The sequence below is a fragment of the Calidris pugnax genome, unplaced genomic scaffold (assembly GCF_001431845.1).
Source record: "Calidris pugnax isolate Ruff unplaced genomic scaffold, ASM143184v1 scaffold79, whole genome shotgun sequence".
In the NCBI taxonomy this organism is placed as follows: Eukaryota; Metazoa; Chordata; class Aves; order Charadriiformes; family Scolopacidae; genus Calidris; species Calidris pugnax.
In genome coordinates, this window is record NW_015090817.1 from 1,207,760 (window position 1) to 1,225,043 (window position 17,284).

At 40.7% G+C, this 17,284-nt stretch overlaps 1 protein-coding gene across 1 annotated transcript in view; it reads left to right on the top strand.

The window, feature by feature from the left end:
- Positions 1-17,284, top strand: part of WDR7 (WD repeat domain 7) — a 94,774-nt gene that overhangs the window by 14,941 nt on the left and 62,549 nt on the right. Inside the window, exons 8-18 of the mRNA XM_014939790.1 lie at positions 33-178; positions 1,016-1,118; positions 1,719-1,860; positions 2,374-2,622; positions 4,042-4,262; positions 4,972-5,167; positions 6,267-6,481; positions 9,898-10,667; positions 10,916-11,004; positions 14,468-14,557; positions 16,250-16,368. Coding sequence (XP_014795276.1) covers positions 33-178; positions 1,016-1,118; positions 1,719-1,860; positions 2,374-2,622; positions 4,042-4,262; positions 4,972-5,167; positions 6,267-6,481; positions 9,898-10,667; positions 10,916-11,004; positions 14,468-14,557; positions 16,250-16,368 — 2,340 coding nt within the window. The remainder of the gene's footprint in view (positions 1-32; positions 179-1,015; positions 1,119-1,718; positions 1,861-2,373; positions 2,623-4,041; positions 4,263-4,971; positions 5,168-6,266; positions 6,482-9,897; positions 10,668-10,915; positions 11,005-14,467; positions 14,558-16,249; positions 16,369-17,284) is intronic.

Here is a 17,284-nt window from a genome sequence, read left to right on the forward strand (position 1 = left end):
TTGGTTAATTACAGCAGACTTTTCCTTTTCAGGTTTTTGATGCTGGAGATTATTCCCTCTTATGTTCAGTCCCAAGTGAAAACGATCAAACCTGGACTGGGGGCGACTTTGTGTCGGCTGATAAAGTGATTGTGTGGACAGAAGATGGGCAAAGTTTCATCTACAAATTGCCAGCCAGGTAGTCAACAGGGAAAGTCTCTGTTTCTTTATTTTTTGAGATAAAAACACAAGCATATTTGAAGAAATATTGAGTATCTTTGGCTTCGATTTTGTTAAAAAATCATAGGGATCTTGCAGAAACTAGTGTTCCATGAGCATGTATCATGTTGGAGCAATGCTCAGTAATTTATATTGCCTCAACCAAGATTGCCTCACTTTTTTCTGACGTTACACTAACTCTTTTTCACTTCCTAATGACGCTGTGTGATGGGAAGAGGTGCATTTTGCTGTGGAACAAGTGTCATAAATTAAAATAGAATATAATTTCAATATTTCCTTAATGAGGTCCAAGTAAGGAAGAAATAGGATTTTGCTATGTGGGGTAGAATGTTAAAAATGATTGCATTATTGTAATGGAGTACTCTTTCAGTGCATTGGGGGAAGGCATGAGCAGCTGAGTTTGTGCATGTAAGTGTGAAAATATAAAATTAATTTGAAATTAGGTATCAAAGAGGTTAAATAAGTTTAGAATGACAAAAGTAAAATAAATAACTTCCCAAGTTTCTTCTGACATCTTCGTGACACACAAACATCTTTCTGTTCTGGGTAGAGATAGTTTTATCTTGCACATCCTTGAATATTTTCACATTAATCAGCTATTAATTGATGAAGCATACCCTGTACTTTAAAATTAATGATCTGCTATACACTCTATAGACAATTGGGGAAAAAAAAAAAGAGTATTATTTAAGGGCTTGGGGGTTCTTTTTGCTTAGTATTACTTAGCTAGTGATGTAGTAATCACTCTCTACTAATATAAGGCTTTTTGTTCCTTTCTCTTTGTTCTTAAACCCAGCTGTCTACCAGCTAGTGATTCATTTCGCAGAGATGTGGGGAAAGCAGTAGAAAATTTAATTCCACCTTTACTGCACAACGTGTTGGACAGAGCAGATAAACAGGTAAAATCTTTAGGGTTTCTTTTATGGCCTACATTTCTTTTTTAGAGAGTTGAAACACACATACATCATAACCAGTTTTTTCCTCTTTCAAAGTAGACCTTTAGGATTTCTTCTTTTCCTGAAGAAAGTAGACAGATGCTGCAATTTCCCTGCTGTTTGGGTTGGCTCTTGTTGGTTTTCAGATAAATGCAGAGGTTAGTCTCCGGTCAAGTGACTCTTCAGTCCCTGTATACTAACAGTTTGTCATTCATCAGCGCCTGGAGAGTTGGAAGTCAGGTTGTGATGTGCATGATGATTAGGCAATAACTGAGCAAGAGCTTTAGTATCTGAAAGCTTAAAATCTTGCAAAGTAAAGAAAATCCAATTTTGTAGGGCAAAGTCCTCTTTGAGCTATACTTCATTTTATATTGTGCTGTGACTGCATCTGCTATAAATTAATGTAGCTAAGACTGCCGTACATTTAGTACTTATACCTATACTACTAGGTATAAGTAACTATCTGATTTACAAATGCTGTTCTTGCAAATCCATCGTAGTAAATTTTGAGGTCAGTACATGGTTTGCATGTGTTCTAAAGTTTGTTAATTTGTTTTTTAACAGCTACTAATATGCCCACCAGTTACTCGCTTCTTCTATGGACAGAGGGATGTTCCCTATAAGCTGCTAATCCAAGGGGACTCTTCAGGGAGACTCTGTATTTGGAGCGTGCCTGATAGTCTTGAGCAACAGGAGAGTGCAAAAGGTACACCTAATTAATGGTCTTGTTGCCAAGCCCTTTAATGGGCGTCTCTAATTTTTGCTGTGTGTTTCGGTGCTGGATATAAAGCACTGCTGCTTTTCCTATTAATCCTTCAAGCTGGTTTTGTTTAATTGTTAGCTTCTTGCAAGAGTCACAGTGATTTAATTTTGTCATATATGATCAAAATCTTAATTTAGTATTAATATTTTTCAGGTATTAGGTTTTAACTGCTTTTTTTCCAAATACTAGATATGGTCATTGCTCTCTGCCTGTGTAACTTGTAGCTTAAATCATATACTTACCCAATTCTCACATACGTTGTTTCCGTGTTACACAGTTGGTAAGTTAATATCCAGTACATACTTCTTACTGTGTTCAACGTGTTGTAACATGGTGTGTTTAAACTTTGAGATCTTCTCAGAAAACCATTTCTAATTTCTGTTCTTGATTCGTTATTTTATTAAATCCTTCTCCTGCCTCACCCCTTCCTTTTTTCTTTCTTTCCTTTTCAAGCAGGACTGCAAACAACAACTTCAGTATCCCTCCAGGAAGCTTTTGATAAACTGACTCCTCGCCCTGCTGGGATTATAGACCAGCTGAGCTTAATCCCAAACATGAACGAGCCCCTGAGGGTGACAGCCAGCGTGTACATCCCTGCCCACGGGCGCCTGGTCTGCGGGCGCGAGGACGGCAGCATCGTCATCGTGCCCGCCACGCAGACCGCCATCGTTCAGCTGCTGCAGGGAGAGCACATGCTCAGGAGAGGTAGGAAAAGAAGGCTGCGTTACAGCGTGGGCTTGGTGCTCACCAGAGAGGCTTAAGTAAGACATTTTTGGGATGTAGGAGCAAAGACGTGGCGGGCCACATCTCCTGTCTCTGTCTGAGTGGCTGTGGCACTGGGTGTCAGTGTGCCAGGGAAGGTGGTCTTGGGAAGATGCTGCCTCTAACGAAGCACTCCTCTGTGTATTCTGTAGTTAGTTGGGTGTTATACCTTGCCCTGCTGTTGTATATTTTAGTTCCAGATAATGCTATTTTAATGCTTTTGTGATCATAGTTTCAGAACAAATATTTGGGGTTTGATTTTTACAAATGTTGATAAATGAAAGAGCCGTAAATATTTTTCTGTAAATATACCCATGAGCTTGTCAGTAACATACAAGGCTGTTGGTTGCACCGTGTCCTTTCTATAACTGATTTACTTTATATAACTTCCTACAAAAATGATTGTTTGCTTCACGTGAAGTTGGCTTGCCTCAAAGTTGCTACATTATTCCACAAATAAGCATTGGTGATTTTTGTCCTCATAAAGTGCCTGTATTTCTTCTACATAAGATTTGCTGTGCTTGCTAGAAAGCATCATTGTGTAGAGGAAAAAGTTCCCCTCTGTCATGCAGGCATTGCCTAGAATACCTGATTCTGGGATTTAATTCACTGGGCCTGTTTTGTCAAATTTGCCATCTAAAAAGATGGTTTTTGTAAGCATCTTTTGCAGGAGTTAAAAGGTTAGAATGAGCATGATTTAACTAATGTATTTACTCTCAGTGAACAGAAGACTCACTGTTCTTGCTTTGTGTTCGCAAAAAATATTTTCTTTTTTACATTTAAATGTAATGTCATTAACCTATTCTGCACAAGCACCAAATGCATAGCACCACAGACTCTCATACCACTGTTGTGGTCAGGATGCGCAAGCAGCATGTTCTGCGCAAGCAGCAAATGCATAGCACCACAGACTCTCATACCACTGTTGTGGCCAGTGCAGAGTAAGATTAAACAATTTTCCTGGTACTGGTCCTTTTCGTTATAACTTTGGATAAATTGATGTTTGATAATAGAGAAGGGAATTTATTTTTTCATGTCTTTGTGGCCTTCTTAATGTTTTTTTCTGGGATTTTTTCGGGGGGGAGAAGGAAGCTGTTTTAAGGGAGCTGAATTACATTAACATGAGGTGGTATGGCAAGCCAAAGGAATTATTCAGTCTGTGTCCAGTAAAAAAAAAATTATGAACATTTTGAAAAAAGAGAGGGCTAATTCTATAAGAACTCCTATCAAAAATTGCAGTATGTCTGTATTTATTCTTTTAATCAAGAACAGTGTTTTGGATTGTTAACTGTTCTATTGAATTGTGGTTTTTTTCTCTCTTTTTTTTCCATCCCTCCTTTTGTCCTTTACCCAATTTCTCAGGTTGGCCACCTCACCGGACTCTCCGAGGCCATCGAAACAAAATTACATGTTTACTGTATCCTCATCAGGTTTCTTCTCGTTATGATCAAAGGTATTTGATCTCAGGTGGTGTGGATTTCTCAGTCATCATATGGGATATATTTTCTGGAGAGATGAAACATATCTTCTGTGTACATGGTGGAGAAATTACACAGCTTCTAGTTCCACCAGAAAACTGTAGCGTAAGTTCTACATAATACGTCTGATAACCTGTCTCACACTTTCTGTAAATGGTACAGCTCCTTCAGAATGTGAATGGAACATGAAATACTGAAGATTTAGCGCTGATAAATGTATACACCAAAGAGTTTAATTGTTCTGTTGATCGTGGGTTTGTTCCCATCATGTTTTAGCTATCTAAAGGATTAAAAATAGTAGAAAAACTGGCTATGAAAGCGTAGCTAGCTAAGGAAATGCTTGGCATTTTATGGTATAGAGCATCAGCAGCGGGAGAGGATTCCCATGACATGGAAGCAGCCTTTCCCCTGAAGGGGTTTGGAATTCGTGATAGGCAAGTGTCCCCCACCAGGTAGCTCACAGGATATAAAGGCAATTTTGTCTTTCGTCACTTGGATGAGGAGGTAGAATTTAATGAACAAAATGACATTGACTTACTTAAAAACTGTGGTTTCTATTTTGGCTCAATAAAACAGGGTCTGATACCTGTTTGCTCATTGTTGTGTGCAAGAGAGTGAATTCAAGAGAATTCCTGAAAGTGAGATTGTGTTTCTAGTGAGCTCAGTGATTTCAGCCATAGACTTACGTGCCTGGGTTTTGTTTATAAAATAGGCTGTTGATCACTGTGCTTGGTCCAGTGAAGAAGAGACTATTAAATGCAAACTGTCCCCATTACGATTAGGATTTATTTTCTTTTTTTTTTCCTTTTATTAGGCAAGAGTCCAGCACTGCATTTGCTCCGTTGCCAGCGATCACTCGGTAGGTCTCCTGAGCCTGCGGGAGAAGAAATGCATCATGCTGGCATCCCGGCACCTCTTCCCTATTCAAGTCATAAAGTGGAGGCCTTCTGATGACTACCTGGTGGTGGGATGCTCAGATGGCTCTGTCTACGTCTGGCAAATGGATACCGGTAAGGTTCAGGTCCAAGATGTTGATTAAGCAATTTTTATATATATATATTTATATTTGGTTATAGTTCTGTGTAAGTTTCATCTGAGAGGAGTTAAATTTTTTTTGCACGTTTGTGTTTGGAAATTTAGCAATCCACTTATTCCCAAAATTTGTGGATTATGTAAGCTTTTGTTAAATGTATATTTTTGATATTTGGAATAAGTAATTTAGTTTTGGAGAAGTATGGCTCTCTGTGGCTGTCTTCCCCCTGCGTGTTTCCCCAGTTATCTTTAGAGACACCAGTTATAGTGTTGGCTGCACACGTAGTGTCCTCCCTGTTTTAGTGTCCCTGCTTCCGCAGGAATTCCTTTGAGAGCTCGGTGTAAAAGCACAGCACCCTGACTCTACAATATTTTCCTCATCTGCAGAATGAAGAAAGTGTTTGTCTGGTTTTTTGTATTGTTTTGATGTTTAGTGTGGGGTTTTTTTGGTGTGGAACTAATGCTTAGTTTAGAAGAAACTAAAAGTGAGCTTTAACGGAATGGGCAACGAGGCATAAAATAAAAACAGCTTTGTGCTAGAAAATATTATGGTATCTGAAAGGAAGTGACGAAAAAAAAAAGTGACTTAAAAACCCCACAAACTTGCAGTAATGCCTGAATATTATTTTCAGCTTATTGTGAAAAATAGATGAGAACTGGTTTCTGTTGAAGCTCTAGGAAGCAGAGAGGAACCTGAGATGCATCGTGGCAAACTTAATCTGTGCAGGTAGTTGGGTGGGAGGGGAATCCAAAGGGATTGAAAACAGCCTTCCACTAAAGATGTGGAGCAACTGCCATCATCACTCTCTGCTCAGTGCAGAATCATACTGTGGGGTTTTTTAATTTGTCTCGATTTTTGTTAATGTGTTTTCTCCTTACACACTGCAACTTCACGGCAAGTTAGGAAAATCCCATCTCTTTAGGAATAATAGTTCTAAAACCAGCTGTTAACACGAGGGAAACTTTTATGCGTTACATCCTGTGGCGTAAATTATTTTCACCTGTTGTTGTACTTGTGATGCTTTGGACATTCCAAACTGTTTTTGCTTAAACTCCTGCTTTGGAAACCCCCTGCAGGCGCTCTGGACAGGTGTGTGATGGGCATAACAGCGGTGGAGATCCTGAACGCGTGCGACGAGGCGGTGCCGGCGGCGGTGGACGCCCTCAGCCATCCCGCCGTCAACCTGAAGCAGGCCATGACCCGGCGCAGCCTGGCTGCTCTGAAGAACGTGGCCCATCAGAAGCTGCAGACCCTGGCTACCAACCTGCTGGCTTCTGAAGCCTCTGACAAGGCAAGTGGCGTTGGAGTTTGTCTGGTTTTAATGCAGGACCCGAAACGTTTATTTCTGTAAATAGTGGAATAAAATATGGGAGACCTTCCTCATTGTAACTTAAAGGATCTTATTTAGTGCTCTCTGAAAATTGAATAGAAAGAGCAAAGCTGGCTTTACCTGGCCTTGGGTCAGTCCTAGGAGTTTACATGGCTTGAACAAAAATTATCAGCCTTGTTCAACGTTACTGCGCAGTTTCCACTGCAGGTGGTGTTATTTAGAGTTATGTTTCTCTTAGGTTTTCTCTATTTTTGTGCTCTTGGGGTAGTGCTTTTCTCACTGGAGTCTAATGGCTTTAAACTTCCTCTTTGGTGTCTGCAACTCTGTGCTACTTTCACTGTCTTTCTCTCGAGGTTCAGTAAGAACAGAGGTTATGCACCACCTAAACTTACCTCTTTATAGCTGGGAAGTAATATATTTTTAATATCAACCAACACAATCCCTTCCACATATCTCTGGATGCTGCTCCCCAGTTTATCTTTCTTCTCATGATGCCACCTCCCGCTTCAGTGTGCATTCTACTGTGGGTTTTGGAGCCTGACTTTATTTAAAATCTGGATTTAGCAGCATTTTGTAGAATCTTTGCTCAATTATATCCATTCTGTTTATTTGTAGTAGTGCAGGGTAGACCTGGAGCCAGGCTGTGATCCATACTCATCAGACACGAGTCTCACCCTTTTGGTTTTGTGCCAACTTTGAGGAATGGAATCGGCATTGATCTGTTTCTTCCCTCTTCCCCTCACATTGAACATGCTTTATACGCTCCACAGATCTTGCTAAAGGTGGAGCTAGAGCTTGATTTTATTTTAGTTTGGTAATTGCTGCTGCGTGACAGTTCAGAGAAAGTATTGCTGAAATATATCTGCAAATAGATATAAATGGAGCCAGAAGAACTTAAACGCTGAGAATTAATAACAACTTAAGAAAGATTTTTAAGTGTTTAATGCTAGAAGATATTAATGGGCTTGGTTGATTCCTAAATATTTCAATGCTTAATGTTTAAGGAGTTCTTAAATTGTTTTATGGTTTAAGTGATGAATTCAAATGGAAGTGCATGTAGTAACTTGTGGAAAGCATTTGTTAACTGATGTTCAGAGTGCTGTGTGTAGAGAGAGCCTGAGCCACAGCGTGTTCCTGTGTGGTCATATAGACACACAACTTCTCAATTTACGTGGATTAACAGAGTACAGCAACAGGCTTCTTACTGGCTTAAGCAAGGAGGATATGCTTGTAGTAAGATCTCTGCACATTTTGGAGTCAGAGAGTGATTTTTCTCCATCCTGGTTATTGTTGCAGAAGCTGGAAGCGCTTTAAATATTTTGAGATGTGGGGAAGTTTCTTTATTAAGAACTAGTAGTAAGTTCTTTTTCTGAATTTATTATCTCACAATAAGAAATAACTTGGATTTCAAGTTTACATTTCAATGTTATTTTTATTATTCTGAAGAGCAAAGAGAGTACAATATAGCATGTATCCCAAGAAAAGCTAGTACAGTGTAAAAAAAAAAAAAAAGTTAAGGAACCGTACAATTTTAACGTGCCTAATTATTACTCAGTCTGATGGATTTGGAATGACCATCTTGAAAGGTAACGTGCAGCTAACAGCATCAGCTTGTAGAGATGGAACAAAAAGGCAAGCAGTAAATTTTAGAAACGGGCTTAACTGTCTGGTAGTTCAGCCGGTGGGCTCAGTGGTGTGTCACTGCCCATCCCCAGAGCAGACCTTGAGCTTTCTCGTGGGCTTCAGTTTGGCCAAATACAGAGAAAAGCTAAGTCCTGACCTTGTGAGGAGTTTATGAACTTTGTCACAGGAAGACTATGATCCCTGGCTTACATCTCTATCGTTCTGTTAAAGATTAATGGGCAGAAGTGCAAAATGCTCTTGAAGGAAACTGGGAAAAACATCCTTGGAGTCGCGTGTTAGTCTCGGGAGGTGGCCACCCTTGGCAGTGCTGTGACTGCCCTGCTCGTGTGTGCTCTCACTGGCAAGTCCAGCCCTCTGCCACTCATCATAACTGGTTCCCTGATGAAGGCCTGTGGGTGTGACCAGCTGTTACAGCTGTGTAGTGTGTCGGTGCCGTTCTGCAGCGTTGCCAAGCCCTGGCAGGAGAAGGTGGTTGGTGGAGAAGGTGGTTGGTGTCCCGCTGCCGATTCCCAGGCTGTGGCCGGCAGAGAGCAGCAGAGCCCTGCACAGGGAATGTCACAGAGAGGGAGCTTTCCTTGGAACAACACCAGCCTCTCTCCACAAATACACATGTCCTGCTGTGTCCAGTACGGCTGTGCCTATGCATGCAGGTTCCTCACATCTCATGAAGGTGTTGTGTACAATCACAGAATTGCCTAGATTTGAAGGGACCTTTCAGATCGAGTCCACCAAAACCACCACTATACACAGCACAGCAAAATGTGTTCTATACCAGCAGTCAGTGGTGATTGATAGCTAAGATAGTTTGGTTATATTGTTGGTTTGAGCTTTGCCATTGTGACCCTTACCAGAGACCGTTTCATAAAAAGTTACCTACGTTACATTCTGAGAAAATAACTAGATATTCTAAGTAAATAAGGATTATATCAGCAAATCAGTGCATTGCAGAACACAATTTGCAGCTATTATTTATTGACACTTAATTATTTCTATTCTGTTTTCAATTATCCGTTATTTGCTTCTCACGGGAAGTTTATTTAATCAGCAGAGTTTCTTCATTCTCAGAGTTGAGCACAGGGAGAGGAGCAGGATTTGGCTGTTTGCTGACTGCGTTAGGCTCTGGCTGTTTGCTGGAAAATGTACTTTAAAAAAGAACACAGAGAAAGGAAGTGTTTAGAGACTACCAAAGTTTATATTAAAGTTAAGGCTGTTGAGTTATTGGTGAGAAAAGACATAGGAGCCTTGACTGTCTGGATTTTATTGGTGATATATTAAGAACTTATGGGTTAATTCTACTTGATTGGTGTTTTCTGGACAAACCATTCAGCCTATATCACTCGTGGAAAAAATAGTTTAATAACTAAATATTGGAATTTTCTTTTTCCTTGGCATGTAACTGTTATCTTTCAGAATTCACGAGAAAGAAATGTGAACTTCTGTCTTATCTAGAGAGCTCTATTTATCTGATAAACTTCTGTAAGTGACATTTCTGTATTTTAGGGGCATAACACTCGATCGCAAGTCTGACACTCCTGACATTGTGAAGAGTGCTCTGAAATTCTTCGCTGATACTTTCATAACGTTTATCATAATATGTTTTATATGCCGGAGTTTTCAAACTTTAATCATCCACAGCTTCCTCAATTTGTGAATTAACTTTGTGAAAAGTGTTAAGAAAGGAATCCAATTGAAATTTCAATGTTTTATCTTTTTTTTTTTTTTCTTTTTTTCAGGGCAATTTACCTAAATATTCCCATAATTCCTTGATGGTTCAAGCTATAAAGACTAACTTAACAGATCCCGATATACACGTGCTGTTCTTTGATGTGGAAGCCCTGATTATCCAGCTGCTGACGGAGGAGGCCTCCAGACCCAACACCGCGCTCGTTTCTCCCGAGAATTTACAGAAAGCCTCTGGGGGGTCTGACAAAGGGGGCTCCTTTTTGACTGGTAAACGGGCAGCCGTCCTCTTCCAGCAGGTCAAGGAAACAATCAAAGAGAATATCAAAGAGCATCTTCTTGATGATGAAGATGAGGATGAAGAATCGCTAAGACAGAGAAGAGAAGACGGCGACCCGGAATATCGCTCCAGCAAATCTAAACCATTAACTTTATTAGAATATAATCTAACCATGGATACAGCAAAGCTTTTCATGTCCTGTCTTCATGCCTGGGGCCTGAATTCTGTTCTAGACGAGCTTTGCCTGGATCGTCTCGGGATGCTCAAGCCACACTGCTCGGTATCCTTTGGCCTCCTGTCTAGAGGGGGCCACATGTCCCTGATGCTTCCGGGCTATAACCAGCCCATGGGCAAAGCCCCGTATGATGGCGTGGAGCTGGGCAGGAAAATGTCCATTACAGAAGGCCTGGGCAAGGGGACGTACGGTGTATCGCGTGCCGTCACCACTCAGCATCTCCTCTCCGTCATCTCCCTGGCCAACACGCTGATGAGTATGACCAACGCCACCTTCATTGGAGACCACATGAAGAAAGGTCCCACCAGGTATGGCAAATAGGCCCTTGAACTCGGGGTAACTTGCTTTCCCAGGCTCTGCTTTAATACAGCATTTTATTCTGTTTAATTTTACTCTGGCTTTCGATGTATTAAATGACTTACGAAAACCTTTGGTACCTACATGAAACTGAGTGTATTTCTTCTTTCCTGACTCCGGTATTTTTTTATGCCAAGATAACGATGTTGGGTTTTTTTATCCTCCTCCTTCTCCCCCTTCATGTCCATTTTGTGTTTAGGCCACCTAGGCCAGGCACTCCGGAGATGGCAAAAGTGAAGGCGCCCCCTTCAATTTCAAGTCACGCAGCCCAAGGACAAATTAAACAAGGTAAAAATTGCTTCCTTTGAAACAATTTGATATGTTGTTTCAGCTCCTGACACTGAAGTTATCACCTTACTATCAGGTGATAAAAATATTGCTAGCTTCTGTGTGGGAGGAAGAAGTAGTGTAATATTCTAGATAAAAAATAGTAATGACTAAAGTCTTTCTAAGAATCAATACAAGGTGCAGATACTGTCATGAAGTCATTCCCTGACAATGAATTTTTTTTGCATATTTATGTGCTCCCAAACATGCTGGTGCTGAGGTGGAAGAAGTTTAAAATCTGTAACTAAGGGCTAGGCAGACAAATACAAAAAGGGTTATGTATGTTATAATCCAAAGCATAAATGTAAACACATGTAAGTAGTATGTATATATTTCCTCTCCTTTTTATAAAGAAATTATTCTGTTTAGCACTACTTCTACCACTGCTGCTATTGTCATCACTTGCAGTTAGGAAAGATGGCAGTGGGTGACACTGAAGGGTCCTTTAATAGTCTGCGTTGTCTCTTCCATGAGTGTAATAACAGTTAAGTACAAGGTATAGAACCTGTGATGTAAAAGAGGGATGTACACAAGGTTACATGAATTTGGAGTGGAGTGGGGACAAGAGCTTCCTTGGAGAGGTGACAGAGGAAAAGGAGGCACTCTCCTGCTTGTTTTTTAAATTAGAGCTGCTTTTTGATGAGGCAAAATGAGTTGCCACTCTTAATACCAAAGGTAAAGTGAATGTAAAACACCACCTTGGGGGCAATTCTGCCTCAAGCTCAAAACTAAGGAATAAGGAACTTCTGGGAAGAGCGTGGGGCAACTCAGGGAGGCAGGTGGGGCAGGAAGGCAGCAGGGGTGCTGCAGTGCCCCAGAGAAGAGGGGCAGTACTTCCCTGTGGGGGCACCAGGGAAATGGAATCTAACAGCTTGGGGAGATCGTAACCTTTGTCACACGTGTTTTGCTATATGATACAACAAAGAGGAAAGGTATACACGTCATTTGGTTATTATTTTTTTAGTTAATCTATAAAGCAGATATCCTTCAGGACTCATTTGAAATTTCCTCTGAAAATTGCAATTATCTTTTATTTTTATCTTCTCTTAAAACTTTGTCTTTTCAAGCTATATGAATTCGGAGAAACCTGCAATGTGTAAATTGATTGCGTTTTGCAGAATACAAATACTTTGCCACTGGTATTTACCACCATGTACAATCTTCAAAGATGTACATTAAAGATATATGTACATCTTTAAAAATATCTTAAAACTTTGAACCTGCTCTTGTATTAGAGAGCTAGGAAGCACAACAGGTAACTTAAACGTCAACTGTGTGGTTTTCTTCACTCATGCAAAAAAAGGGAGCTGTTTATATTTGAGGAGGAAAGTTGCCCATCAGCACCATTTGTGTGTATTCTTTTCCTAAATATAAATATTAACTTATGTGGTCTCGGGTTGCAAAGGGAAAATCAGTTTCAGGAGTGACACACATTAGTCTTTTTCCGTGATCAAGGGAAGTAGCAGTGAGTAACAAAAAACTGAAGTCAAAATAAAAATCAGGGGTTTTATCTCAATGTGTGGGGCTGGTTTGGTTTCTCACTTTGTTTTGTTTTCTGCAGCCATTTACTTTTCCTCCTTGAAAGATAATTATTTGAAAAGTCAGGATTTCTTAGAGATGATGTGTATATGGCAAAGTCAATGCAATAAAAACCATACTAAGCACAGAGAGGATCTGAGTTTTGTTTTTAAAGCTACAGTTCCATTATGGTTTTCCTTTCCCAAACAACAATTGTGTCATTATCCTTTGAAATAGCTTTGCTGATTTTGGGGGTAGACATAACTTTAGTTCTCCAGTGGAAATATTTATAACTTCGAGAGAAACAGTTGATAAAAATGAAATTATCTGCTGTCAAGAATACAGAAAAACACTCCTGTTCCCAAATTGTCATTTTTTGCCTGTGCCTGGTGGCTCATCTCACCCTCTGAGGAAGGAGAGTTTGGTCCTTAGTGCCATCCTCAGGGCATGAGTTCCCTCGGTGTCTTACCTTCACACCCCACACGCTCTCCTTGCAGTATATTGCTCGTGTATTTCCAGTGCTGCCCTTCTTACAAATCAATTAGAGACACAATTAATGCGTGTCATGACATGCCTGATGTCCGTCCCTGTGACCTGTATTTGTGCCGGGATGAGCAGGGCTCTGTGCTGCTCAGCCCCAGCTGCTCCCATTGCGGTGCGGTAATTACCGACGCTGACTGCGACAAAACCAGGCCAAAAAGACACTTCCGAGTAAGACTTTACTTCCAGTGTGGGATGGGTTTGTGTCCTTACAAACAATCTTTGTCATAAAATAAATAAATGGCTTTTGAATGCATCTACTGGAAGTGGGTTTTGCTGCCATGCAGAGATTGACACTGGTTGTCCCATCACTGCGCACGTGCTGTCAGGATGCATTTGGGTGGAGAGGATGGCAGGAGTAGTTTGGATGCAGATGTCCCCCGTGACAAAAGAAGGCCACTGCATGAAAAGCAAACAGACCCTTCGGGAAACAATGCGGAATGGGTTCGGGAGCTTGAACCCATTGTTGTTCCGCAACGGAATAAAAGAGAGGGATTAATTTGGAGATGCTTGTGCATGACATATGGTAATCTCTCTATAGGAAGGAAGTGTCAGAGAGTGACCTCTAAATCTCCGCGCTGACCTCGGCTTGTAGCATGTGTATGCCATAAGGTCTGCCCGCCTTTTCATGTGGTAATATTAAGTCATGAGGCATTAGTAGGAGTATAATGTTTAGAACTGCTTTTAAATTACATTTGCAGCAAGAAACGCTGCAGTTTACAAAATAAATGTCCCGGACACCGCTGTGAGTCACACGCTGGAACCCTGCGCTCGCCCACGGGACACTTGGTCTGCTCATGCTTCACGTGCCCAGTCCTTTCTTTGCTACAGGGTTAAACTTACTTGAAGGGGGAGACGTTTAAAGCAAACCTGTTAAAAGCAGCCATCAGGAATACGTTCTGTGGCATTTTGGAGTGACAGATGGGGCAGCCCAGGCTGAAAAGGGGTTATTTGTGGGGCAATGAATGAGTAGTGCAAATTCCAAATCTACCAAGATAGGGGGAAGGCACAAGAAAGCACAGTGAAACTCCTGTTTTTAAAAATCATAGTAAACCATGCTGTCAACCCAGATGTAGCTATTTAAAAATAGGTTTGTAATCACTTTCCTTACAGGTACTTGTGTCCTTTCAGAGCGTGCCGGTTTGTGTCGGTGTGTGTGTGTCTCTGCAGTTGCATGTCCTCTCTCTGGCATCCCACTTCCTGTAAAACCTAGACTTCTTTTTAAGTTTAATATTATCACGGTTTCCTCCAGTTTTGTTTTTCATTCTTCAGTGATACTAATCTGTTTTTCAGAAGCTGCTCTCCTCACTTTCCTCTTTTTTTTTTTTTCTTTTTTCTCTTTATTTCTTCTTCTTTCCTCTGCAAGTCGCTCCTGCTGTTTCTTCTAGCACTGAAGCTGGGCACTCTGGCTCTGACACTGCTCCTGCTTTACATACCTGTTTCTTAGTCAATGAAGGTATTCTTTCCTCACTTTTTCTATTTGTCTTTTACTTTCAACTAATGTCCCTTATCATTGTTACGACATGACTTTGATTTGATCTGTGTAGGAATTGTTGTTTGCAAAAGAAGAGAGGCGGAGGGGGGGTGGTAGATTTTGCATTAAGGCTGGTAGAGGGTCTTGGGCTGTCTGTAAATTCCATTCTCAACTGGTGTGTCAAAGATGACGTTTTAGATCTTGTGGGCGTTTGCTGTTGTCTTCTGCTCCCAAGAGGAGAGAGCTCCACCACTCTCTAGGCCACCCTACAAATCTAAAGAGTAAAAATTTAATGCTCCTTTCAAAATTAAACAAACAAAATCAGTTACATGCCATTTAAATTTTATTTTTGGTGCTTCTGACAACTTTGTGTTTATTTAATCTACTTAAGTTTTGTGTTGGGGTTGATTATCTTTTCTAATAAATATTTATCCACGTTATTAAGAATGTTTTCTGCCAACAAGATTGGCACAAACAAACGAGCCCCCTTTGTATCCATGTTGGCAAGCTGCTTCAAGTCAGGATTTTTATGCCTTATTACTTAGCTATAAATTCCTGCTGTCATACATCTCAAGTAGTAGAAATGTGCTCTCTTAAATTGGAAATTCCTCTTTTTAATCCATTTTTCTTTAAGGAAAATTGACTTAATGATTTATTTTCTTGTAGCACCATGAAGAGCTCTATTAGTTAGAATATTTAGATTTTTCTGCTCAATATTGCTGACGATCTAAAAATGTAGATCTATATGCTCACCTGAAGTATTTCTGCGGTTTCTCAAGTCAACGTAGAGCACATGTAGAGCACAATACTGGAAGAATTCTTTTGTGTAGAGTACTTTGCAAGCGTTTTTACAAGCTGTGTTATTTGAGCTTGCCACGCTGTCTTTCCTGGGTGTGATTCCCCATTGCAGGCTGGTAGGAGGGATGCTCCAGGGTAGCCTGGGGGAGTCACACTTAGATGCAGGTGAACACATACCTGTTAAAACAGACAGAAAATTCTATGTAATCTTTCCTGGAGTAATCCATATGCTAAGTTTTTGTAATCGAATTATATCACACTTGCACGTAAGACATGAAATACTGTGATACATAATGCTAATTATGGTTTGAGCAGGGCTTCTAAACCTTGAACTCAAAACCATGGCTTAGGCTTTTGCCAAAAATTAGCCATAATGTTTTGGGGACTTTTTTGGTATGTAGTATGTATGTTGAGTGTATTCTTAAGGATGTAAGTTTAAAACCCAAGCATTTGACTAGATGCTCAAGTCCTTTTGAGAGGGGCTGGGGAGAAAGAGGGGTGTTTGTGTTTAATCAGGACTGATTTAAGGCTGTCTGCTGCTGTCTCGTGTGCCCCTTGCATGTGTTTGAGCTCTGAGCTGCACAAGCTCATCCCTGTCCCATACGGAAGGCACGTGCACTGTACAGCCTGCCTGAGGTCGGCTGGAATCTGTAAAGAGGGGGTGCAGTCTGTGATGGGGTGAGCCCCAGATTCCCGTGGCAGAAAAGACAATTCTCTTGTTCTGCCGCAAAATTGGTTCCGTTTTTATTTCTCTCCCTCTTTGTCCCCCCTTCTCCTTAAGATGTCCTGTGTACCAGTGGCCAATGGGAATTTTCAAACTGAAGATTGCTTGGGTGTGTGTGGTGTTGATCTCCCTGCTGTGGTGTGTTTTGCCAGGGTGGAGCCAGCTGGCTGCGATGCACTGCGTGATGCTCCCCGACCTGTTGGGACTGGATAAATTCCGCCCTCCTCTGCTGGAGATGCTGGCTCGCAGGTGGCAGGATCGATGCTTGGAGGTGACTGCAGTAGGAATTTTGTACCACTAGGTTTTGGGAGGTTTATGTTATCCTTTACTGATCACATTTTCCCTTCATATATAAAAAAAAATATGTAATTCTGCTCTGACATAAGTTCTTGCGGTTTTTATTTCAGATTTAGTAAGTTAATTTTCCAGTTAACCTATCAAAATGTTGAAAAAGTGATCACATCTAAATAGACATATATATTTTTACCTTCTGGATGCTGTACATATTTTTTTAAAGAGCTTATTGGATTAAGAACTTCCATGATTGCATTAAGAATCTTATTAGGATTAAAAGACCCTACCCTGTATCTTTTCAAGAGAGTGCTGAGTTGCTTGATTTTTTTTTTTTGGAGCATGTGTAGAGGAGGCAGTAAAAGGTTTGTCACCCGAGTGTTTGATAAATGACTAGTGGGCCTTAAGACTATACCTGTGCTGGTCTGGCAGAAAATGTGCTGAGTGTGCGGCTTTCCACCTGGGAAGGGAGGAACGGAGCGGGGCCGGGGGCTCTGGGTCCTCGGTGGTCCTGGAACTTAATTGGGAATAGGTTTTCTGCTACCTGATCACATGTTCTTTAGCTAGATAGGATGTACTGTGAGGTGGCTTCCTGGGAGGGTAATTACTTTGAAATTCATTAAAATCATTAAGCAACAGGAGTCCAGTTGCTAGGCATCCTTAGCTGTCAGGGCAGCGCACTTCTATTCCATTTGTCCACAATTTTTTATTTTGCTATGATCAAATCATGTCCTTGTGCATTACATCTTTTAGATGAAAATAACATGTTTATTGACGAATGCGTTCATATATATTTTTCCTTTGCTTACATTGTTCAATCTTCTGTAATACGTAGTAAATGAGTACAGCTCATGTGAAAAAATATGTTTTTTAAGATTGTTTGCTTTCATATCGCA